Below are 25,954 nucleotides of genomic sequence, written 5' to 3' on the forward strand. Positions count from 1 at the left end.
TTGTTTATTTATTTATTTATTTGAGAGAGAGAGAGAGCACAAATGGGGGGAGAGAGGGGCAGAGGAAGAGAGAGAAGCAGAATCCCTGCTGAGCAGGGACCCTGACATAGGGCTCAATCCCAGAACCCTGAGACCACAACCTGCCATGAAGGCAGATGCCCCCCAGGTACCCCAAAAGCAGTCTTTTTTTTCTTTTTTAAGAAACAAGTGCATAATTCAAAATAAGAGTGTGGCTCATAACAGAAAATTCAGTATGAAGATTAATTATATTTGAATCATTCATGGAGATAAGATTAAAATTACTCCTAGCCCCCACACAGACACTCCTCTGCAAAAATGAACCAGCTGTCCTTTCCAGAGAATACTGGTAGACTTTTTAAAGTATTTCTCAATACTATTTTCTTATTGGCAACATCTTATAATAAACCATATTAGTATGACATCAGGTAGTCAGATATGGATTTTACTGAAAGACTACTTTGAATATAATTCTTTCTGTTACTAAATTTTATTTATTTTGTAGTTTACAAAACACAGACATTTTGGCAAAATATGAATTCATAAACTTATTTAGTAATATTTTCATAGATATTAAGTCATAGGTATAGGCTTTTTATATTAAAAGAAATCTTTTCAGAACCTTGTTTGAATGGTAAAAATCTCAGAATCTGTATCAGATAGAAATATATCAAAATATAAACATTTAAAATAAAATTACACAGGTTCAGGGGCCTAAAATAATGATGGATAAATCTTAGAGGAATAATGATAATAGGAATAATGATAATTCATTCCTACTGAATGCTCTCTTGAAACTTCTGCTGCACATTTCTTACTATAATGTAAGTGTAATTATTCCAATTATACATATTTAGAATTGGAGGCTCAGAAAAACTAAGTGAGCAAAATCAAAATTCAAACTCAAGTTTTCTTTCATCCTAAAGCTCATGCTTTTTATTTTTTTTATTTTTTTTTATTTTTATTTTTTTGCTCATGCTTTTTAGATCACGTAACTGCAACATGAAGCATAAAGAGCTGTAAGGATCATAACATACTTCTTTTCCTTCTAATATTTTTAAACTCATAAAATATATAGTACACTTTATATTTGTAAATGGCAAGGTTTTTTTTTAAATGGCAAGGTTTTAATGTTCATTTTCTGAGTTATATTGGAAACAAATGATGTAATAGAAAGATAAAAATGTGATCCAAAGATAAAAAGAGGGATCCCTGGGTGGTGCAGCGGTTTGGCGCCTGCCTTTGGCCCAGGGCGCGATCCTGGAGACCCGGGATCGAATCCCACGTCGGACTCCCAGTGCATGGAGCCTGCTTCTCCCTCTGCCTGTGTCTCTGCCTTTCTCTCTCTCTCTCTCTGTGTGTGACTATCATAAATAAATAAAAATGTATTTAAAAAAAGATAAAAAGAAAAGAATGAAAAGAGAAAAGAAGAAACAAGGGATCCCTGGGTGGCACAGCGGTTTGGCGCCTGCCTTTGGCCCAGGGCGCGATCCTGGAGACCCGGGATCGAATCCCACGTCGGGCTCCCGGTGCATGGAGCCTGCTTCTCCCTCTGCCTGTGTCTCTGCCTCTCTCTCTCTCTGTAACTATCATAAATAAATAAAAATTTAAAAAAAAATTTAAATAAAAAAAAAAAGAAGAAACAAGGAAAAGAAACTTAAGAAAAATATCTTCAAGAAAAAAGACAACAGGTAAGGGCAGACTGCAGTTCCTCTGCACCAAATAAAAAAGTCAGATAAATAACTAGAAACACATTTCTAAACACATCAGAAGGCTGTGGAAGCAAAAAGAATAAATTAATTAAAATATCTGAGAGGGAGAGCTCTTCAAAAGTGAGCAGTCCGTCATCAGGTATTTTCTTTCCTGATGACATTTGCTGACTCTAGGCTTGGGATGAGAATATAAAGGACTCCATTAGGGGCGCCTCAGTGGCTCAGTGGTTGAGCGTCTGCCTTTGGCTCAAGTTGTGATCCTAGGGTCCTGGGATCGAGTCTCACATCAGGCTCCCCGCAAGGAATCTGCCTATGTCTCTGCCTCTCTTTTTGTGTCTCTCATGAATAAATAAATAGAATCTTAAAAAAAAAAAAACCAAAAAAACGGACTCCATAGTTTCATGTGGAAGAGCCAGTCCCCATGTGTAACAAGGCCATCCTCAAATACATGCCTAGCCTTCTTGAGACATTTACCAGATGTGGAAGTCACTGGGTGAAGGTGGGGGTGGAAAGCAAGCTCAAAACCTCTGAAGGTTTTATGAAATTTATAAGTATCTCAGTCTTTCAAGACTGAGTAGATAGGAAACCCACTAGGCCTTAACTCTGAAGCCCAGGAGAGAAAACTCAAGGAATGGGAAAAAGCCAGAGGTTACTTATGTCTTATTAAATTTGTCTAATTAAAATTAAAACTTGCCCCAATTCATTTCAATACCTGTCAGTACTGAAGTGGTCAGCCCCTCATCCTCACAGAGGAAACCCCTCCAACAGTCCTTGCTGGTGGACAATATTATGTGAACAGATATAGTTTCTTTATATACAATGTGTACATATGATAAAAATTAGGAGGTATGTGAAGAGACTGAAATGTGACAGAAGAAACAAATAAAAGATACAGACTCACAATATTAATATTGTTACATATTACTCTTAGTAGATAAGAATTTGATGGATGAACCTGAAGAGAAGATGAATTTCATTAGAGAATTTAAATGCATTAAAAAGAATCAAATAGACATAATACATTGAAAACAAAATACTTTCTGAAATTGACAATTCCCTAGATGGTTTGACAGAAGCTTGGGCACAGCAGAAGACAGGATAAATAAACTAAAACACAGGTCAAGGGGATCCCTGGGTGGCGCAGCGGTTTGGCGCCTGCCTTTGGCCGGGGGCGCGATCCTGGAGACCCGGGATCGAATCCCACATCGGGCTCCCGGTGCATGGAGCCTGCTTCTCCCTCTGCCTGTGTCTCTGCCCCTCTCTCTCTCTCTCTCTCTCTCTCTCTCTCTGTGTGTGTGTGTGACTATCATAAAAAAAAAAAAAAAAAAAAAAAACACAGGTCAAAAGAAAGTATTCAAAATGGAAGAAGAGAGAGAGAGACCCACCCCCAAAAGGGGATAAAACAGAGCATAGAATAAAAGACACAGCAGAAGAAAAAGAAAGTCTAACATATGTACAATTTGAATCCCAGAAGCAGGAGAGAAGGAGAGAAAAAGGGCACGAAGATGTTGAGTGAACATTTCCCAATTGTGATGAATGATATCAATCTACAGACACAAAAAACTCAGTGGGTTCAAAGTAAGACAAATACAAAACCACACATTTATTCTAACCGTGGCAAGTCAAAAACAAAGAGAATTTTAGATCAGTCAGAGGAAAAGCCATGTTACCTTCAGAGAAACAGGACTTCAAAAGAAACTGCAGAAACCAAAAGATAATGGTCTGAGAACGTAAAGTCAAGGCACAGGCTGGGATATGCAATACACACAGACACACACACATTTTTGACAACAACCTATATCCAGAATATCTAAAGAACTCTCATGAATGAAAAAAAGACAGACAACACAGTGGGAAAATGGGCCAAATACTAGAAGAGGCAGTTTATAATAGAAGATATACAAATGGCCAATAAAAAGATGCTCAACATCATTAGCAATCAGAGAGATACAGACTAAAACCACAGTGAATTACCACTACACTGTGGCCAGAATGACTAAAATTAAATGGGTGAACAATGCTAAGTACTGGTGAGGATGTGAAATAATACACTGCTGGTAGGCTTGTAAATTAGTTTGGAGTGTAAAAACAGTTTGAAAACTGAAAGTACCTAGTAAAGCTAAACACATACTGGATCTACTACCCTGCAATGTCATTCCTGGGCATCCAATGGAAATAAGGCTTATGTTTGTCAAAAGACATGAATAAGAATACAAATATTAGCATATTCAAAATATCCCCATGCTAGAGACCATTCAAATGCCTTCCAATAGTGAAATAGGTAAATTAACTGTTTATGTTAACACAAAAGAACACTGGATAGCATTGAAAAAAATCACAATACATGAAACAACGAGTGAATCTCAAAAAAAAAAAATATAATGCTGAGCTAAGGAATCAGATGCAAGGAATATTTACTGTATAATTCCATATGAAGTTCAGAAAAGGTCCAAATAACACAGTTGACTCTTTAACAACATGGGGGTGGGGCGCTGAGGGCTCCCATGCAGTTGAAAATCTGCCTGTAACTTTTGACTTCACCCCCCAAACTTAACTATGTAGCCTACTGGTGACTGGAAGCCTCACCAATAACATAGAGTGGATTAACACATATTTTCTGTCATTAACACGTATTTTCTGTAATAACATTCACTGTATTCTTATAATAAACTAGAGAAAAGAAAATGTTATTAAGAAATCATAAGGGAAATACTTTTACAGTACTGTACTGTATTAAAAAAAAAATCCATGTAGAAGTTGATCCAAACAGTTCAAACTCATGTTGTTCAGGGTCAAGTTTGAAAACTTGTGAGAGTGGTTATCTGTGTAAGTAAATACTGGGAAGAAGCAAGAGGGGTTCTTATGGATATGAGCTGAAATTACTCTATATCTTGATCTAGAGCAGTGGTGAGTGCTCTTGCCCCCGGGAAACATCTGGCAATGTCTAGAGACATTTTTCTTTGTCACATCTAGGGAAGGGTGCTACTGGCATCTGGGGGTGGAGGACAGGAATGCTGCTACACATTCTCCAGCGCACAGGTCAGTCCCCCAGGCAGGGAGGTATCGGGTCCCAAATATCAATAATGCTGAGATTGGGAAATGCTGATCTACACAATAGGTACTTACATAGGGGATACTCATAAAAGGTTTATTAAGTTGTACACTTAAGATGTGTACACTTTAGTATAAGTTATAACTGAAATAAACAAAAGTAAAAGCAATAACTAAAGTCACAAAAGTACCTATAGCTCCTAACTGAAATTTAGCAAATGTATATAGAAACTGTGTTTCAGCTTTATGTATAGTCTAATTCATTAGGGTCATAATGACTTGACTTTGTCAGGAATTGCATTTAAGTCAGGAAGAACAGAACTCGTTATGTACCACCTCCATTAAATGATTAAATGGCAAGATGGGTGCTATTACTGATAGCACAAGATGTATGAATTAAGATCTGGGTTATTTCTAGAATTGTATATTTGTAGAAACACAATACAAGTATATGGTAAAGTCCACACATCTGGGATTTTCTTGGAGCCATTCTGCTGAACTGGCTTGGGATATTGCTACAAAGTCCCTCCCTACTTAATGCCCTGTATTTCTGTCCAGAAGATACAGAAAAATATACATGTACTTTTAAGTAGTAGTCCAACCTTCCTTCCAAAGAGAGTAACCTTTTGCCACTAATTAGCAACAAATTAAGAAATCTAGTCCCTTAAATCTCATTCTGACTCCATCCTGAGATGTAACATTCATTTGCAAAGGTGGGGTCAGGCATCCATTGCGTCATTCTTTCCACTGTCTTGCATAAATGCAACAGCTACATAAGCTTATGTTGATCTAGCCATACAGCCATAGAAGGGTGAGAAGTGCTGGGTGTTGCGAGCCCTGGAATAGCACCACAAACCTGTGTACCAGCTCTTGAACAAATACTGTTCAGTCAGTGTGAGAGGGGACAGGCACTAACAGAGACAAAGGAGAGAAAAAGGTGTACTCTTCTACTTCACTGTTAGGCTGACTTGCTGTTGTACAACCCAGGATCTTAGGAAGTCAGACTGCTAAGTAATTGCATAAGATGCTGTTGTCTAAAATCCAAATACTCGTACGTATTTTAAAAGGATTTTGCAAAAAAAAAAAAAAAAAAAAAAAGGATTTTGCAGTTTCAAGTAAAATTAAATAATAATTAGAAATCAAGTACATCCAAACCAGAACAGTTAACGGGCTTTAAAGTCAGTGAAATAACTGAAGTAAAGTGTCACTGCTGGGTAACACTGCATATTACTCCAATTTCACAAATGATTCCCCATGCAAATAGCTAGAATCTAATCAGCTGGATCAGAATCGGGGCGATTTATTTTACGAATCCATCATCATGTAATATTCCCTTGTGCTCTCAGTTACATCAAACTTTATTGTGAATGGTTGCCACAGAAGCCCATTTGATTGTACTACAAACTGATTCACCCCATGCAGCATTATCTAAATTCATGAGCTGCTCAAGGTAAAATTCATGGACATCTCAGATAGTGCCCAGTAGTCAGTGACTCACACTTATTGTACTAAATCCTAAGCTGTGACTCAGAGTGAACCCTGTCAGTTGCTGACAGATACTATATGTATTTGAATAGAAGCTCACACTGTGAGTCACCTGGTGGTATACTGAAAACCAATCTGAAATATTCCCAATTGGACAATGATTCATGTTATAATCATACTGGGACTTGACTTAACACATGTGATTTCAAAACTCAGTTCTGCTGAACTGGCTTGGGAGATTTCTACAAAGTCACTCCCTACTTAATGCCCTGCATTTCTTTCGAAAAACATGTGGTAAGCATACAGAGGTGCAAAGTCAAGGGTAAGATATCCACTTTATGCACTGGAGGAACAATGGTTTCCTTCTTCGAAGACGCAAGCACAGTTCCTAGAAGTGTCTTCTTTGGAAGACACATCATTCCTATGATCTTAAATAACTTCATGAGGCCAGATGCTTATTTGAAAGGCTCTGCCATAATGATTCCTAAACTGCTCATGCCAGGGCTGAACCCTGAAGCTACCCCCACTGCACCTGTCTGTGGAAGGTAAATGTCATTAGACTACCACATGCAAAAGTGAAAGAACTGTAGGATTTTAGGAGTTGATACTCAAGTGCCTGGAATGGAAATCATTTACCAAACTACTGCATTAAAATAAGAAAGCTTTTCCCCCCCTTTTCTCTTGCTCATTCACAACATCTGGAATAATAAAATCTCCTATGCAATTTTGAAGGCCTTCCCTAAAAAGCTCTCAAGTCAGCAGGAAGGAGACTTCAAGAAACTAAGAAAAGCTCAAAAAACGACTTCTAAGGAAGTCAAGGGATTAATAGAATATGCAACCAATTGTGTACTCCAGAGGGACTCTGGATTCTAGTGCTGGCTCTGCCTCTGGCTTGATCTGTGACCTCAGCTTACTTTAGGTTAGTTTTGCAGTCCTACCTTCTGCTGTGCGGGACCATGATGAAGCTGTGGGACGGTAGTCAAATTACTGTCTTGTCTTTCTCGTGTTGTATATAACACATGCTTGCATATTTTCCCTTATGTAATGGCTTCTAGTTTCCTATTTGTTAAAGGTTCATAAGTCTGTAGAAGACAGGAAAACATCAGTGTGGTGTATACAAGCCTTGGGGAGCGAGTAAGAAGACTGCATTCTAATCCTATTTAGCTGGAGATCTCCAGTAGGGACTTCTACCCTCTCTGAATGTTTCCTCAGCTGTAAAGTGAAGGAATCTGACTTTTATCATTTTCTTTCTTTCTTTCTCTTTCTTCCTCTTTTCTTTTCTTTTCTTTTCTGTTCTGTTCTTCCTCCCTCCCTCCCTTCCTTCCGTGATCTCTGTGCCAGTGTGGGGCTTGAACTCACAACCCAGAGATCAAGAGTCACATGCTCTACAGACTGAACAAGCCAGATGACCCTATCTATGTTTTTGATACTAAGAGTATCTTTGCTAAAATGTTTACAATCACCTTAGAGAAGTTAGCATTTCTAGCTTCCAAGGTAAGTTTCCCGATTCTCTTAAATTACAATTGACCTGGTACAGTATTTTAATGCAGACATTGGATTTAAAAAAAAAATTATTTTATTTATGATAGTCACACAGAGAGAGAGAGAGGCAGAGACATAGGCAGAGGGAGAAGCAGGCTCCATGCACCGGGAGCCCGACGTGGGATTCGATCCTGGGTCTCCAGGATCGCGCCCTGGGCCAAAGGCAGGCGCCAAACCGCTGTGCCACCCAGGGATCCCCGACCTTGGATTTTCTGTATATATCATAATGTAGTGTGTAGTATTTTTTATGCATGTTTCACAAAGTGAAATATTTTGAAGGTTGGAGATAATTTTCTTAAAACGCTGTTTGAAATATGTATTTCCTAATTATTTTAAATAAAAAGGGTCCAGATGGTGTAGAAACGCACTGCATTTAAAATGTACGATATCAACACAGAAAATGTTTTGGAGATGGACATCTTTTACTTTATTATATAAACTCTTCATAGCATACCAAAAAATGCACTTTGTTTCTGATCTCATGATACATTATTTTGAAGGCTACTTAGCCAATTTTGCATAAATATAATAATAGTAATACCAACTTTTGTTTGGTATGTGACAGAGCTCTACTGCATTAATTTACTGAATGGCAGCTACCCTACCAAGTAGGTATTTTTTCTTATCCTCATTTCGCAGCTCATGAAACAATGGCATCAAAACGTTAAATAACTTGCCCGAGGCTACACAGCTAGGCTGGGATTCGAATCCAATCGGTTAGGGAACCCAGGACTCTGACCTGCCAGACAATACTGTCTCTCATATGCGTTACTAATACTCGATACAGAAGATGCCATTTAGGGGATCCCTGGGTGGTGCAGCGGTTTGGCGCCTGCCTTTGGCCCAGGGCGCGATCCTGGAGACCCGGGATCGAATCCCACGTCGGGCTCCCGGTGCATGGAGCCTGCTTCTCCCTCTGCTTCTCTCTCTCTCTCTATGTCTATCATAAATAAATAAATCTTTAAAAAACATATTTAAAAAAGATGCCATCTAATGAGAAGGTAAATACGATGAGGCTCAGTAGAGGTAATGAGCAAACATCAGGTCATGAGCAAAAACAAGAATATAGAGTCATTTTATGACAAACGTCCTCGCCAAGTCTGGGGGGGGGGGGGTAAGTCCGTTTCCTTTCCTCAGCTGGGATCCTGGTTTAGTCAATTCCATAATCTTAACTAGAAGTTAAGTGGTTAACCGTAACCACGAGAAGCAAAATGAAGCCACGCCACGCAGGGTCCTGGGCCCGGGGGAGGGGGAGCGACCCGAGGGTGACGCCTGGAGATTGGGGCGGGAAGCTCCCTGCCCCCCCCCCCCCCCCCCGCCCCGGCGCAGACGCTAGACGGAGCCCAGCGGGCGAGGGGCCGCCTGCTTCGGCCTGGAGGGCGGGAGGCGTCCGGCCCGCGCCGCGGGCGCCCGGGGAAGTGCGGCAGCCGGGGTGGGGTGCGAAGGGGCCGGGGGCCTCCGCCGGAGAAGCAGGAAAGAGCTCCCCCTCTGGCGCCCCACTGCTCCCGGATGGAGCCTGCGCTCACTTGCCCCCTCCAGCCCGCCCAGTCCGCCGCGGGCCGCGCGCTCGCCCGGATTCCCCCATACCCGCCCCCCGCCCCCCGCGCCCCGCAGCCGGCGACTCCGAGACACCCACTCCTGCCTGGGAGCGCCGCCTCCCGCGGGGCCCGTCCCCGCCCACTCGCCGCGCTCGCCCGGGGCCCGCCGGTTCCCGCCCACCCCGGCTGCGCACCCAGCCCCGCCCGCAGGCGCCCACCCGCTGCGGCGCGCAACCCCCCCGGGGCCTCGGGGCCCCTCCCCGCCCACCCCCCACGGCCGGGGACCGGGCCCCGGGCCCCGCGCGCCCACGCCCCTTCCAGGGTCCGCAGCCGCGCCGCGGGGACACGTCCCAACTTACCCGGAGACTCAGTCGCCGGGGTTTGTTCAAGAGCAGCAGCCGCGGCGCCCGCACCTCGCGCCTGGGCGCTCCCGGCGGGTTCCGGGAGCCTGAATGCGGACACCGGGTCAGACCCGCTCCCCGGCGCCACCGCCCCGGCGGCGCTTTTCTTACGGAGGCTCCGGGATCCAGGGAGTGTCTCCTCCCCCCCCGCCGGCGCTCCGGCTGCGCGGCCCGCGGAGGATGCCGACGTTCCCACCGCCCGGAGTTCCCCAAACCTACTTCGGGAGGCTTCCAGGGCTGGAGCCCAGGCCGCCGTGGTTGAGTCGTGCGGACGTCCCGGTGGACCCGGCAAAGCTGATGCCGGCGGCTGGACGCCCCCCTTGAGACCCAGGCACACTGTGAGCCCGGGCACCCCCGGGACGCGCCGACCGACCTGCGGGGCTGCAGGGGCCGTGAGGCGACCGACCCGCACCAGCTCCCGCCACCGCGGCTCCGACGACAGCTCCCGGTCCTGCCCTGCGGGCGCGCCCCGCCTGGCCGCCGCCCCCTCCCAGCCCGAGGCCTTCGAGCGAGTCCGAGCGGGGGCAGGGGGCGAGGGTCGCGGTACTCACGAATTCGCCGTCCGCTGGGCGAGCCGGAGGGGAAGCTCGGGCCAGCTCGCCTCGGTCGGCCGTGCGCATGCGTCTAGTGGGTGCCTTTTTTTTTTTTTTTTTTTTTAAATATTACAATACCACCTGGTAGCTTTACTTCGCCCGCGACTGCTCGCCTCGGTCTTTCCTCTCACCTTCTTCTCCGTCGCTCGGGCTCCCTCGGCTCTGCCTCCTCCCCCCCCGCCCCCCCCCCCCCCCCCCCCGCCTCCCCGGCCGGGCAATCCCGGCCTCGCCTCCCTGCTGCCGCAGCGCGCTCCACTGCGGCGGGGGCTGGGGTCGCCCCGGGCTCCCGGAGGGCCCCAGCCGGCGGCGGGGCTGTAGCCCACTCCCCCAGCCCGCGGTTGGGCCGAGCCCGGCGTGCCGGCACTAAGCCAGGCGAGCGCGGCGAGCGCCTGCAGATCGCCTCTGCCCCCCTTGGCTTGGGCGCGCGCGGGCCGAGCGAGACTCGGTAGTGCGGGGACGCGTGCTCAGACCTGGTGAATGGAGGCGGGCGGAGGGAGGTGCGAGCGGAGGGGGTGCTCCAGCCCCGGAGAGTCACGCGGCGGACCAGCCGGCGTCTGGAGGGCAGCCCCCTACCTTCTTCCTCGCCTCGGGTGCTTCTCCGAGCTCTGCCCCCGTCCCACCCTGGTGATGCCTCTGCCTGTCCCTCACTGGCGACGAGCTCCACGCCCTCGGCCGCCGCAGCCCGAGGCCCCACCAGGTCGACGGTGGGGGTAGGGGCGAGGCGCTTGGCTAACTCCGGATTCCGGATCCCGCTGAGCCCCCTGGCAGCTGCCTGCCGTCCCCCGGTCTCCGAGCCCCAGGCGTAGGGAGAGACCTGGGGGCGGGGCGGAAAATACGCGGCAGCTCAGCTCCTGGGGCACAGAGCCCCGGGGATCCCCGTAGGCCCCTCTGTGCGCCCTCGGGAGCGAGGCGCGCACGGACCGCCGGGGCCCGAGCAGGAGGTTGGAGGGCCAAACTGAAGCTGGAAGCTGACCTGACACAGAAATAGCATCACGTCATTTCCTCCCCGGCCTCCAGAGCCTGCGGACGGCCAGAGGGCAGGGGAGTGGGCGCGAGGAGGGGCGGAGGCGCGTTGCGGGGAGGCTCGGAGCAAGGGGTTGAGCCGCACGTTAAGAAGGAGAGTTTGAGAAGCAGCCTCAGGAAGGGCGAGGACTCCCTCCCGCCTCCACTGCTTCCATTCACACTGGATGGAAAAGGTCCAGGAGAAGTAGCTACCGGGGTCCGCTGCGAAAAGGAGTGTCAGCCGAGGCGCCGGCGCCGTTTCCTTGAACGTGCTCAAGCCTCTCTTAACCTTCCCACCAAAACTCTCTGCCTCTGCCCCCACACCTCCCGCTCTGGCCCCTCGCGGCGGAGCCCCTGCTGGCCCGGCGCGGAAGGGGTCAGTCGGGGTCAGGAGGGAGCTGGGGGTGCGCGTGTCCGGGTGAGGTCGGGGGTGGGGCGTGCTGGAGACCACAGTACTCACGGGCACGGGCGAGCTCTGCCCAGCGCAGGCGTCCTCTTCCCTGGGCGCGCGGCCCCCCGGGGGTCGGCTGGGCAGGGCCAGAGCTGCCCCCAGCAGGAGCGAGAGGCGGCCTGGCCGCTCCCCGTGGCCCCGCGAGAGCCTAGCCGCTGGCAGAGAGCGAACGGAAAGCAGGAGGGAGAAGTCCGGGCGCCGCTGGGGAGTCCCAGAAGGGGGTCGCCGGAGAAGGTGAGAGAAGAATCGCGCGAGGCCAGAGAGCGTGCCAGACAGGAGGCTGAGCGGCTTCGGGGCAGCGGGCGAGTCTGGGAGCTGTGCAGGGTCGGCAGCAGGCAGGGCAGGAGGTAGGGGGAGAGAAACAAAATCAACACACCGTTACTGTTGGCTCTAGCTACAGATAGAAGAAAATGTGTATTTACTATCATTTGCTACAGCATTTTGAGGCTGTATTTTGGGGGTGCAAGAGAAGGTAGGTGAGAGCAAAGGGAAAGGCCTTTGGTTAGATTCTCCTTCTCTATTCTCTCCTCCCCCCTCCCCTCCCCCCTTTCTAAACTCTGTGCTACTCAGTGTGGTTCTTAGACCAGCAGCTTCAATAACAACCAGGAGCTGGTCAGAAATACAGAATCTGGAACCCTGTCCTGAACTAGAGCATCAACATGTGAATGTTAACATTCCCAGTGGGGTTTGTATGCACCTTACATGTGAGATGCAGTGTAAAGAAGCGTCTGTATTGGTGTTTCTTGGTTCTTTAGGATTTCCTAGTGAATGAAAATTCACTTTTGCAACTCTTGCTCATCTCCCATTTTCCCTCTGACCTTTCCCACCTCCCAAAGTGCCTAGAGTTCTCCCTGCTGAGTCATAGAAGTTAGACTTGGTTACTAGGTTCCCTTGTGAGAGGTGTCTAGGGGAGAACTGATTAATGGCAGAGGACTGAGCAATCCGAGACCAAGGCTGGGTGGAACAAGGGACTGGCTGATTTGGCTTTGGCTGTACACGTTGGAGTGGGCAGGATACTAGGACTGTTTTGGGTCTCATAAGTGCACACTATGCAGGGCCCCTTTCCACACTCTCATGTGTCCATCTTATTCTCAGGAACACAGGCCTTTGCACCTTCCACTTGTTGCGTGGGATATCAAAACAGCCAGTGTGAAGGTAAAATTATTATTATTTTCTTTGAAAGTAGAGGGAGGCATTAATTTAGAAGTCAGAAACCCAAGGTTCTAGACTGAGCCTTGCAACTAAGTCCACTGCTTAACCTTGGGAAAGTCTCTTTATTCTTTGAATTTATCTGCTTCATTTATAGAGTAAAGGGATTGAACTCTGGCTTTTTAAAGTCACCTGCCTAGTCAGGTCTCATTTTTAGAGCTTCATGGTCCACTAACATTTAGAGAAGTTACAATCCAGAACCTAACTCAGCCAATACAAACAGCACCCTCAAGCAAAACAAAAAGACAATTTAATCTGTTTGTGAAAAACAAGAGTGGTGGTTGCCAAGAAATTGGAAGGTGGAGGCGGGAAGCAGCGAATAAAAGTGACAGGGTGGCGAGGCACGGGAGGGGGCTAGGCTAGCGGGGCGGGAAGCGAGTCCCCAGGGCGCGGCCGCCGCTCTCCAGGGTCCTGAAGGCGGGAGCGGCCGCGGGCGGCCTCCGTGGGCTTGGCTGCGTTCCCCCTGCTCCGCAGTTGGCAGGCCCCGCATGTTTTCTTTGGGCGGTAGAAGTCTTGTGGGAAGCAATTGTCGAGAGGGAGGGAGGAAACCTAGCAACCCATTCTCATTCATGAGGCCCTTTCTGGGAAGCCGCCGAGCGCGTTGGCCGATTTGTCTTTCGGTCGTTTGTATGCGCCCGGGGAGAGAGTGGAGCTCGGTTTGCATTTCCGAGTAAGTTCACACTGTTTCGCTTCCCCTGATTACCTTTTCCTGGAGAATGGGGTCTTTCTCCTAGAATTTTCATTCTCTCCGTTCAATTGCTTCTTTCCCCTCCCCTGCTTTCTGGCACCGTGCGTTTATTTTAGGGATTGGAGCTGAGAGCCCGGGAGGCTCCTGGAGGAGGGCCAACAGCGCACTCGAGGCGGGGGGCGGGGTGGGAGGTGGGGAGGTGGGGAAATGAGAGAATTGGAAAATACTCAGAGCGGGCCTCGGCGCCCAGCTTTGGTCTCGCGGGGGAGGAGGCAGGGACGAGTCCCTTGGTCTGGGGTTGGGGTGGGTGCTCAGGAGGCGCCAAGCGAGCTCGGACGCCGCGGGCAGCTGGACTTGGACTGATCGCAGTTCACTTCGTGCGCACCTGCCGGTGATGGTGGGCCAGTGGCCGTGGCCGCGTCCGTCTCGGGTGAGCTGCCGGACGACAGCAAAAACCTAAGCGGATGCGGGCACGGGGGCCTGAAGGACCCCATGGAGAGGAAGTCAAGAAAGAACCGGTTCAATCCGTGGTGACCCAGAGCCTGACTAAGCCCGCCAGCGACCTTTTCCGACCAGCCTTCATAGAAAGGCTTGAGCAAAGATTAAATCGCTGGAAATGAGCAACAGGTACACTTTCTAAGGGCCCAAAGGAGGCTTCACGGGACTTCTGTGGGTCCCAGAATTTGCATCTCCAGCTCATATTTTCAAATGGCTTTGTGAGAATGTGTGAACCTATAACCTGACCCTTCTCTCCTCCCAAGTCCTTCTTCCCAAGTCACTTGCACGTCCTCCCCGCCGCCCCCCCCCTCCCCCCCCCCCCCCCCCCCCCCGCACGCTTCATTAGGCATTTTGCTTCGGTCTTTGCTTCAAGACAGAGACGCTTGTGAGGGAAATAGTGGAAATGTTCAGGCAGAATAAAAGTCCCAAACTCAGCCCCAGAAAACCAAAGCCCCTGCTCCGCTGCTCCTTTGGAGACAGTCAGCTTTTACCCTTCCCTAGGTTGGTCTTTTCTCTCAGGTCTGCTCTCCAATTCTGGCTTGTGTCTGGACACGCCGCAGTCAGAGCAAGTCTGGGCAGGGACGACTGGCTTCTCTAACAAGCAGGGGGATGAAGCATGATAGTGTAGGGTGCTGAAATCCTACTCCCTCTGGCTCTCCTGGCAAGTACAGAGCCCTGGAAGTGTCAGTGGAGCCACAAAATTTGATCTGATAAAATTATCTGAGGAAAGACTTCTGCTGCCTGCCGTGCTCCAGAAATCCCTGTCTTCCTTTTAGGCCAGATTCTAGATGACAGTCTGAGGGTTTCACTAACATTTTGCACAAAATGAAATCATCTTGGAATCTGTATTACTGAAAGCATCACTCCTTAGGGATCCAGAAGACTTAGGGAATACTTTATAAAGATCGAATATCCCCTTCCCTACTTAATCATATTGGCTACGAACCCTGCAGAGGAAAAAAAAAATCACCACACCCAAATCAATATACACAAAGTCTCACCCCTTTAAAAGGCAAATTGAAGTTTTGCATTCACCCCTAAATAGCATCATTTCATAAAGGAAGCATTCATGGCAGGATTAAACTACTTTTAATAAAAAATTTCTGATAGACTTTAGAATTAAAATCACAGGATGGAATTTGAAATTAGATTTAATTTTATGAGAGGACCTTTTTTTTTCTGGACTCCTTTTTTTTAACCTCTGTTTTGCTTTGATTTAGCCATATTACACATTTTTATTTTTTCATTATTTGGAGAAATAATTCCTCCACTTGGATCTAAGAATCTAATTGGCAATGATTTAAAAGTCTAATACGGCAAGTCTTTGCTTGTGCTGACTTTAAATCATGCAGATTGGAAAATGGCAAGATAGAAGATAGACAGATCATGGATAGTAGAGTCACAGGTTAATATTAATTTGAGGCCAACCAAACAATGATGTTTCTATTAGGTTCTGCTTCAAATCTTGATGTTCTTAGTGAAAGTACAACTGTTAAAAAGAATATCTCTGTAGCTCATAATTAGTTTTGACTTCATTCTTTTAATAACTTTCTAGTGGGTCTATGCCTAGGGCTTACATGGAGGTGTTACAAGTAGATGTTACATACTGGAGCATTGGTAATAAGGAGGGGGGGTGGAACTGGGAACGGAGGGGACCAGAAATGAGGGCTACTTAGGTGACAGGCATGTCTGGGGGAGGGAAACACTGCAGGCTGTCTGCTCAATTCTTTCAGAGATAACTGGGCCCTTTGCCTTCCTGCTGGTGTTCTTAACCAAGTGAGGAGCTTAATATAGGAGGTGGGTCTTTATTTGAATCTATGTACATATATTTATTTGATTATACACAAAACTGAACTCTTGGTATTCCACTCCAAACTTTCTGCTCCACCTCGGTGAATGGCCACTTGATCATTTCAGTTCAGGTCAAAACCACTGGAGTATCCCTGCTTCTTACATTCACAGTTATCACTGTGTTATAGGATGAATTGAGTCTCCCTCAAAATCGTATGTTGAAGTCCTAACTCCCTAACTCTCAGTACTTTAGAATATGGCCTTATTTAAAAATAGGATGGAGCAGATATAATTATTTAAGATGAGTCATGTTAGAATAGCATGGGCCTCTAATCCTATGTGACTGGTATCCCTATAAAAAAGGAGAAATTTGGACACAGACACACACAGAGAATGCTATGTGAAAATAAAAGCAGTGATGGAGATGACGCATCCACAAGCCAAGGAATGCCAAAGATTGCCAACTAACCATCAGAAATGAGGAAGAGGCATAGAACAGATTCTCCGTCTCAAGAAATCTGGCCACGAGACTGAAACATAGAAACCCTGCCTCAAAAAAAAAAAAAAAAAAAAAAGAAACCCTGCCTCAGTTTCCAGCCTGTTGACTTATCCTGCAGATTTTAGATCAAGACTGAAACATCAGTTCTAACCTGAATTTCCAACCTGCCAGTTTACCCTACAGATTTGAGATTTGCCAGCCAACATGATGGAATGAGTCAATTCCTTAAGATAAATCTCCCACTCCCTCACCATCCCCTTTCCTTCTATCCTCTCCCTGCTACTCTCTGTCATCATCTGTCTATCACATATATATCCTATAGGTTCTGGTTCTCTAGAAAATCTTGTCTACTACCCTTTGATATAGGTCTTATCATCATTCATCTGGACTTCTGAATTACCCTTCTAGCCGGTATTTCTACTTCCCCTTTGCCTCGTTTCTCTCATTTTGCCTCACATCCCTTTAATATTGAAGCTAGGATTTTTCTTTAAAATGTAGGTCAGGTTATGCCACTCTGCAACTCCAAACTTTCTATTGGCTTCTTATTTTGGAGTAAAATCCAAAGTCCTTACACTAGCCCTTAAGACACAACATGAATGGTCCATCCTACCGCTAAGATCTCCTCTTCCTGTAGAGCTATTCTTGCAATATTGGTTTTCTATAACACTTATTACTATTTGGCATATTATGTATTTACTTCTTTTTTTAATGATGAAGTAGTAACTTTTTTCTCTTTTGTTCATTGCTATGTCAATAATGCCTAGAACACTGTTTGACCCTTAACAAAGTGCTCAATAAGTATTTGTGAGACAAATGAATGAAAAAGCAAGCTCAAATATTAGTCATAAAAAGGAATGGAATTCTGGTGCATGCAACAACATGGATGAACTTTGAAAACATGCTAAGTGAAAGAAGCTGGACATAAAAGGACAAATATTGTATGATTCCATTTATATGAGATACCAAAACTAGGCAAATTCACACAGATAAAAATAATAGTGTTTACCAGGGGCTGGTGGGAGAGAAGAATTGAGAGTTACTACTTAATGGATGCAGAGTGTATGGGTTGATGTAAGAGTTCTGGAAATAGACAGTGGTGATGGTTCTATAACCTTGTAAATGTATTAAATATCACTGAATAATACACTTAAAATGGCTATTTTATGTTATTTTTATTTTACCACAGTTAAAAAAAAAAACATTAAAAACTCTTTGGGGCAGCCCGGTTTAGCGCCACCTTCCACCCGGGGTGTGATCCTGGAGACCCGGGATTGAGTCCCACATCAGGCTTCCTGCGTGAAGCCTGCTTCTCCCTCTGCCTGTGTCTCTGCCTCTCTCTCTCTCTCTCTCTCTCTCTCTGTCTATCATGAATAAATAAATAAAATCTTGAAAAAAAAAAAAACCTCTTTAATGTGAGCTCAGAGGAGCTTGAGAATGTCTACTCAATGGGGAAAAACAACTGAGTAAATCACTCCTGATTCTGCCAGAGATTTCACCTACCTCTTGAGCTTCCCTTGCCTTGATTTTTGCTGCCACCAGCTAAAAGTTTGCAGGATAGACATTGCCAACTTTCATTTCATTCCATAGATTGTGGTATGTAGAAGTAGAAAGAGAATAGCTGAAGCAGGATCCAAGAACAGTCTTGTAGGCTCTCATTTCTTCATTCTTTCAACAAACATATCTCTTAATTATCAATGTCTAGATACTCTGGATTTGATTTGGGGCAGAAGAAAATGATCCACTCCTACAGTGTGGTGAAGGAGTGTATAGTGAGAATCTATGTAGACTGTTTAGGACAAGTAAGTCATGGCAAGGATTTTGGATTTCATTTTAAAAGCAATTGTAAGTCATTGAAAAGTTTTAAGTAAGAGAGTGACATGATCTAATTTATAATTTTAAAAGACTCCATGGTTCTTTGTATTGGAATGATTGGTGGGGTGACAGGCATGGGATTAGTGAAAGCAGGAGGCTTTACCATAGTCCAAGTGAGAGAAGATGATGACTGGGACAGAAATGGGAATAAAATATAGAGAAATAGACTAAGATATGTTTTAGAGAATTAATAGCACTTCAGTGGATTGGATGTGCAGGCTGAGAAAAGGGAATCAAAGATAATACCCAAGTTTTCTGAGATAAGCGGCTGGGTGGCTGCCTGAAATGAGGAAAAGGGTGGGGAATCAAGAATCCTGGTAAACACATTCCTAGATGCCCATGAGTCATTCAAATGGAGATGCTAAATAGGCTGTTGTAAAACAGCTTTGAGCTCAGGGTAGAAGTCTAGGTAGGAGTCTAGGAGATGTACATTAGGAGTTATTAGCATAAAATGGTATTTAAAGCCATTGGAATTGGGTAAGATTCCTAGAAAGAGATGAAAAGATAGAACAAGATTGAATTAATTTAAAGAGTCTGAACCACATCCAGATGGAAATGGGAAGCCACTGAGAAAACTTAATCAGGGAGTTAACAGAATCAGGTTTGTATTTTAGAAAGATCTCTCTGTCCTTTTGTGTTACTCAGAGGTAGGCATGACTGGAAAGAGTGACCAGGGAAGATGCTGTTGCAATAATTTTTGGGGAGATGATAGTGACTTGATCTAGGAAAGCATTAAATGGGATGGAGATAACTAAATGAAGAGATCAAGAGATACTTTTGAATAGTGTGAACAAAATGTGGGGATTGATCAGAAGTATGAAATGAGGACAAGAGCAAAGTCAAGGGTTATGCCTCCCAAATTGTAGTTCAAAACTGGATAGATGATAGTACCATTTTTACTGAGAGAACTTAGGAGAAGAAGAGTTTGGGCAAAGGTAAAGAATTTTGAAGTGCCTTTTAGATATATAAATGTAGATGGTCAGTAGATTTTTATAAATTCATGTGTGGACTGCAGCAGACAGAGCCTGAGTGGATTCATCAATCCTTAAGCTGTCTCAGAGCCTTTGACACTGCTCAGATTAGCCAGAGAATGAGTCCAGGGAGAAAAGAAAAGTCCAGTGAGAAGATGAAAACCTAGGGAACTTCTAATATTTCAGAGTCAATAAAGGGAGAGAAATTTTTAAATGAGGTGAAAGGGAGCAGCCAGAGAAGAAGGAAACAAGACAAAAGGGACATCATCTGTTATGTTCCAGACTCTGGTTAGATGTTAGGTCATTTATTTTTGTAGCCCTGCAAGCAGGTATTGACTTCCTTTCCATTTGACAGAAGACTGTTTTGAGACTCAAGTGAAATAACTTGGCCAAAGATATTTATCCAGAAAATAACAGAACAAGTTTGAAGGAATTTAACAAGCTTGGACTATCAAGTTTCTACCCTTTGTATGTTGGCAAAAGGAATGTAAGTGTGTGTGTGTGTGTGTGTGTGTGTGCCCATGTACATATATTTGTATATACATAGACTATCTGTAGGACAAAACAAAGAAGCTGATAAGACTGAAGAGTGGAAAAAAAAAAAAAAAGACTGAAGAGTGGTTGCCTTGGGGGGATTGGGGAGTGCAGGTTGGAGACTGGCCAGATAAAGACTTAGTATATTGTATGTACTTTTATGCTCTACATTATTGTAATAGAATCTATAATAAAGAGTTGGTTCCTTTATTTAATTTTTTTTTTTTTTTTAATACTTGGCTGCTGAGAGCTTTCAATCCCCACTACTCTCTTTTTCCTTCTGCTCCATATCGGGCAAACTGATAGGACAACCTAGATGCTTTCTCCTTTGGCACCTGCAGGAAGTTCACGCCATGCAAGTCCTGTCTCTTGCAAAGGAATACCCTCAATTCTAGCCCACCATGAAATCCCAAGACACTCTTCTGCTCTCCCAAGCCATATTTGGACCTGTTAGCATCCTGACTTGCTCTCCTCAGAGGGCTTCATTATGTGAATAAAACACCTCTCTATGCTCTCTTGGTATTTTTGTGGCCTAATTGGCCTGGACATCTGAACCGAATTTGGGGTGTGTGTGTGAGAGGGTCGGTCCATTCTGCCTATGTAGGGATGACCACTACAATTGTATTAGGTCACAACTGTAAGCTATACTAGTCTAATTTTGAATATTAACTAGAACATTTTTAAATGGTAAGAATAAAAAAAGGTCCATGTACCAAAGCCCTAAGATTTTAAGATCCATGTCGGCCTTCTCCATCTTTCTTATCTGCTAATTCATTAAAAAGGCTGAAAAAGGGATCCCTGTGTGGCGCAGCGGTTTAGCGCCTGCCTTTGGCCCAGGGCGCGATCCTGGAGACCCAGGATCAAATCCCACGTCAGGCTCCCGGTGCATGGAGCCTGCTTCTCCCTCTGCCTGTGTCTCTGCCTCTCTCTCTCTCACTGTGTGCCTATCATAAATAAATAAAAATTAAAAAAAAAAAGGCTGAAAAAGAAAAGAAAACTAAACTAAAATGACTAAAATCTGTGCTCTTTCTTCCATATTATTCCATATTCCAGAGAGCAGGAAGGGAATTATTATTACATAAAATACAGAAAATTGAAAAGAAAAATTCAAAGTAAATTTTTGAAGCTTTGGTGATGTTTATCTGGGATCTCCAACTCTATAAAAATTAGATTTGTCCAAAACTACCATATTTAAAAAAATCATAGATGCTTACAATGAAAAAAAATAGTTATATATGCATAAAACATATATAAAATTATATATATATATAATATATATATTCAAGCAAGCTATTCCTGAGGAATAGTAATCAGTACTCTAACAGAATCCTCACTGTATTTTACATACTTATTTTATCATATTTTAGGACATATTTTACCCTGATGTGCAAGCACTTAGAAAATGTTCTCAACATGCATGCACTCATCACCCCTTTCCTTTTTTTTTTTTTTTTTAAGGTTTTATTTATTTATTCATGAGAGACACAGAGAATGAGGCTGAGACACAGGCAGAGGGAGAAGCAGGCTCCTTGCAGGGAACCTAATTCAGAACTCGATCCCAGGACCCTGGGATCATGCTCTAAGCCAAAGTCAGACACTAAACCACTGAGCCACCCAGGTGTCCCTCACCACTCCTTCCTTAAAGCTATTTGGTGAGGAGGCTACAGACCAGTGAGCTCCAATGATTTCTGTTAGGGCTGGCAAGGAACAGAACTGGGCCACTGATCAGTGCTTCCTGCCATAGTGCTTCTTGACCTACATCCAGGAGATGTGCTCATTATTTACTGATGTTAGTAACTAGGATTAACAGTAACAGTAATCAAGGACAGTGATATTGTTGATGCATATCTCTGAATGCCTCGATGGTTGCTAATTGTTCTTAAGTGCCTTTGACATTATTTCTCTCAGACCAAAATTCCAATTTCCCCTCCTTCTCATATCCAGCAAGCAATGAAAATTCCATGACTAGCTTGCTTCCAAACTGCCATTGGAGATTGAATTACTGACTTCAACTCTATAGGTGCTGGGTCAGTTTATCACATGGCTGCTAATTCTCTACTTTCCTCAACAATACAGTTACTTCTTTGAGGTCCTAAAAGGACAATAACCTTTTTAATAATCTGATTTACTTAAAACTAGAGAACAGTATTTTAAGCCCTAACAGAGAGGCCCCTAACATTTTAGATAGTAAAGAAAATACACCAAAGTGAAGGCTGTAGCAGAATCTGCCTCACATGATGTCAGACACCTTTGGTTAAGTTAAATCCACAGAGTGCAGAATATTGTTACTCTGAAATGAATACAGTCAAATAGTCAAAACTCTGTATAATTTATAAAGTTCCTATTTAATTATTTATTTATTTTCAAGAAAGCTGCTAATCTTAGTGCAGCCAAGCTTTGCACAATGATTGGCAGAGTCTAATATAATTGTAAATCATACATTTATTTTTCAGTTCTTATTCAGTTTCTCTTAAGAAGATATAGAACAGGTCAACAAGAGTTCATATTGTGATATTTCATCCTAAGGCTTTTCAAGGATTAATGTCAGTAACTACGAGAAATGAAAAACTGTGTCATCAAAATCCTAAGAGCTGGTGGGAGCAAACAGAAGCTTGAAAAGTGCAAATGTGAGAAATGCAGGGGATGGGGCTGCTCACATAATCAAAAGTCTTCTTTTTCTTAGGTTATCTGTATATAAAAGTTTCCAGCACTGCTGCCATTTGAATCTTAACATTTTCCCTGGGCTCTGTTGGTCCCCTGGGGTGCCTAGTGGGGAAGAGGGAAGAAGGTTGGCAAGAGAACAGAGCAGGGGAAAAGCTGTAGATGGGGGAAGGGCAGAGTCAGGAGATGGAGGCCCTACCAGCTGTGTCCCCTGTGACTTTGGATAAGTGCTCACCTGGGCTGCAGTTTCTTTCCTGCAGAGGGATTTAGTGAAGACAGCCTCAGGACTTCTAAAGGAGCTGATTTCTGGGTTCAGTGTGGGGCCCATTCTCTGACACATAATCCCTTTCCATTGTCCTTTCCTGGGGCTCCCTCCCCAACACATGCGAATGTGCGCACACATGCACACACTTACACGCACACACACACATGCACACACACACGAACCCTGTACCTTAGAGCAGAGAAGCAGAGCAGAACCCAGAGGGAGCTCTGGAGCCAGGGTGACTCCTAAGCAAGCACTTAACATCCCCACTGCGACTTCTCCAGCTTCCTTAATTAAATTACAGCATTCCTCCTAAACAGCTTCCACATTGGAGCCTGCACAGTGCCTCAGTCCATTCTACCCTGTTCTCTACCCAGCTGAAGGAGTAATCTTTCTAAAAGGCAAATGTGATCATGTTGCTCCCCTCCCTCTAGCCATTCACTGGCTCCTCATTTCTTTATGGGCCCTAATACAGCATATAGACCTTCTGTGATTTGATCTCTACTTTTACTCACTTTTCTTTCTCCCTATTACCTTGTATTCCAAGCTCCAATTATATTGTTTTCTCAGTTCCTAAAATTCCCTTGTATATGTTCATTCTTGGTTCTTTGTATAAATTTCCCTCCTGCTGAATCATTACCCATTCCTAATCTGCTCTTCCTTTCTCACCCGGGGAGTCTCTTATTAACCTTCAAGTCTCAGTTTAGGTGCTGGTTCCTCCAGGAAGCTCTCTCAGGTTGGGTTAGCTGCTCGCATATTTTCTCTTGTCACAACATTTCCTGCTCTGAATTGTGATAGTTTGTGAGAGTCAGGACTTTGCCCTTATATGAGACCTGTGTCTCAAAAAACCAAAAGCAGTACTGAGACATAATTCGTGTTCAATCAATATTTGTTAAATGAACGAACTTAGATATGACATGATCTGGAGTTGATAATTGTTGAAGCTGGGTAATATGTACATAGGGTTCTATTATGCTATTATTTACTATGCTATTTTTCTGCTTTTAAGTATATTTTGACATTTGTTGTAATAAAATAATTTTTAAAAAAGATTTTATTTATCTATTTGAGAGAGAGCACATGAACGGGGTAGGGAGGAGGCATAGAGGGAGAAGCAGCTCCTTGCTGAGCAGGGAGCCCAACTCAGGGCTCTATCCCAGGACCTCGGATCATGACCTGAGCTGAAGGCAGACACTTAACCAACTGAGCCACCCAGGTGCCCCTTAATAAAAAGATTTTTTAAAAGATATGATTTTTAACTTCTTTTTTTTTTATTTTTAACTTCTAAACAACATATCTCAATTCTTCTTAAATTGCAATCAATAGACCAGAGACAGCAGAGTAGAAGCTGCCACAATTCCATGTGCAAGCCTTCAGGGCATGAGGTTTATTAAAATGGCTGTTCGGAGAAGGTATGATGCAAAGGGGGACACAGACAGGTCTCACTCGAGGAGCCTGCCCTCCATTTGTCCCCATGGTCCCACGCCGGATCCACCAATTTCACACTGGTGGAGTACAAAAATCAATAAGCAAGATGGCAAGAACAAGGGAAGACATTGTTCCGTCCAAAGTGGAAATTTGTGAGAGGGCTCAGGAAGGCTGCATGGGCTTTGTAGCTTTTCCAGTGGTTTCTAATAAACCAGGCTTTGTGTGAGCCTCACTCAGGCTGCACAGGGCCCTGTCCTAAGGCTTTCTCTCTCCTCTGGCCTGGCTGCCCGGAGAACTTGTTAGCTCTCACTCATTTCTTTGGAGTTGGACTCCACTCAATTGGATTGCTTTGCTTTGCATTTTAAAAGAGGTATTTTTCTTGAGGAAGCTGGAAGCTGGCACTGACCTGAAATTACATATTTTGAGACCAGTCAGGATCCATAACTATCATTAATTTCCTTCATGGCACTTAAGACCTTTGGCTGAAAAAAGATTCTAACAATGCCCTTGGCTTAAAGAGGTAGAGAAAACTCAGTATTTCACCCCTATGGTGGGAACAATGTCGGATAATAATACATACTAATCAATTGGCAAATCAGTATTGATTGGGTTCTTAGCAGGTGCCCAGTATGTGAGAGGCTTCCACATAGAAGGGAATAATTCCCACAGATGGGAATAATTAGATGAACTGTTGTGGGGGAAGCATGGGTTCCCCAGGAGAGCAGTGTAGGACCAATAGGAAGCCTGGACCCGTGGGTGCAGACTCTTTTTTAAAAGTCAAAGCATCTGATTAAAAAAATAGAATTATTCACGAGAGGTATTATTGTCTTGATTTTATAAATGATAAAACCAGACAAAGAATTAAACCCTACTTGGACCTGAATTAAAAAATCAGTTCTTGCCAGTACAAAGACATTGATTTCATGTCATCACACTGCCTGGTTTGTACCTGCGTACACCATAAAAATGCACATGACTGAACTTCTTCAGCTAGGATAAAGGATGTCTTTAAGTAAGTAGTCAGACTTATTAGTTAAAACTGAACCTCATTTTACTAGTTTGAGATCCTGCAATGCTGTCATGTCCACCAGATGTCAGTGTATGCTGTTCTTTCACTCCCTTGGGTCTTGCTTTTAGGAAATATTAAGACCCAAGAGCCCACCTTGCTCTTGGGCTCCTCAAAATGGTTTTTGCACCTGGGCATGTGGTGAAGGGCTTTGTGCTAAGAGGGTACAGCTGAGTGCTGAGTCTTGACTCAGAAGGAATTTGGAAATCTCATGAGCTCTCTGTTGCCCCGATTTTCTAAAATCCAAAAGAATTCATTTCTTCTCCCCTCTTTTGTGATTTCGTGTATCTAAAAACCAGCTCATTTCTGATGGATGAGCCAAGCAGAGTTATAACCTGGTCTGTGGCTAAAACTGCACAGAAAAAAAGGAGGTTTTGAAAGTGCAGGGAGGATGCCAGGAATGTCTCAGCTTCTCTGTAATCAGCCGCAGAAGCCAGTGCCAGATAGGGCTGGGATTTGGACCAGGCTGGAGCGTGGCTTCTGAGGAGGGGCCAGAAATAGCCTCAAAGGGGGTTTCTCTTCTGCTCAGCTTCTTTATGCCTCAAATTACACTATTGCAAGTTCATCCTTGCAGATCTAATATTACCATTCCGCGTAGATTTCGTGAGTAGGAACAGTCTATTAATTCATTTACATCTAAGTGCAAATGAATTTGAATTTTATGTTTTTTCTAATGGGA

General features: G+C 44.7%; 2 protein-coding genes across 5 annotated transcripts in view; one reads left to right on the plus strand and one right to left on the minus strand.

Annotated features, from left to right (window-relative positions):
• The window catches only part of RGS20 (regulator of G protein signaling 20), an 83,781-nt gene that overhangs the window by 48,178 nt on the left and 9,649 nt on the right, over positions 1-25,954 (minus strand). For 2 of the 3 annotated variants that reach the window (XM_072804619.1, XM_072804618.1), the window contains exon 2: positions 11,803-12,108. In XM_072804619.1, coding sequence (XP_072660720.1) covers positions 11,803-12,108 — 306 coding nt within the window. Of the gene's footprint in view, positions 1-10,298; positions 10,466-11,802; positions 12,109-25,954 lie in introns of those variants that run through there. The other variant, XM_072804621.1, reaches the window with a different exon arrangement.
• Positions 11,899-25,954, plus strand: part of ATP6V1H (ATPase H+ transporting V1 subunit H) — a 167,319-nt gene continuing 153,263 nt past the window's right edge. Inside the window, exons 1-2 of one of the 2 annotated variants that reach the window (XM_072804613.1) lie at positions 11,899-12,027; positions 12,889-12,948. The gene's annotated coding sequence lies outside the window, so the exon portion shown is untranslated. Of the gene's footprint in view, positions 12,028-12,888; positions 12,949-13,572; positions 13,673-25,954 lie in introns of those variants that run through there. The other variant, XM_072804614.1, reaches the window with a different exon arrangement.

This window comes from Canis lupus, chromosome 28 (genome assembly GCF_048164855.1).
Source record: "Canis lupus baileyi chromosome 28, mCanLup2.hap1, whole genome shotgun sequence".
Taxonomy (NCBI): Eukaryota; Metazoa; Chordata; class Mammalia; order Carnivora; family Canidae; genus Canis; species Canis lupus.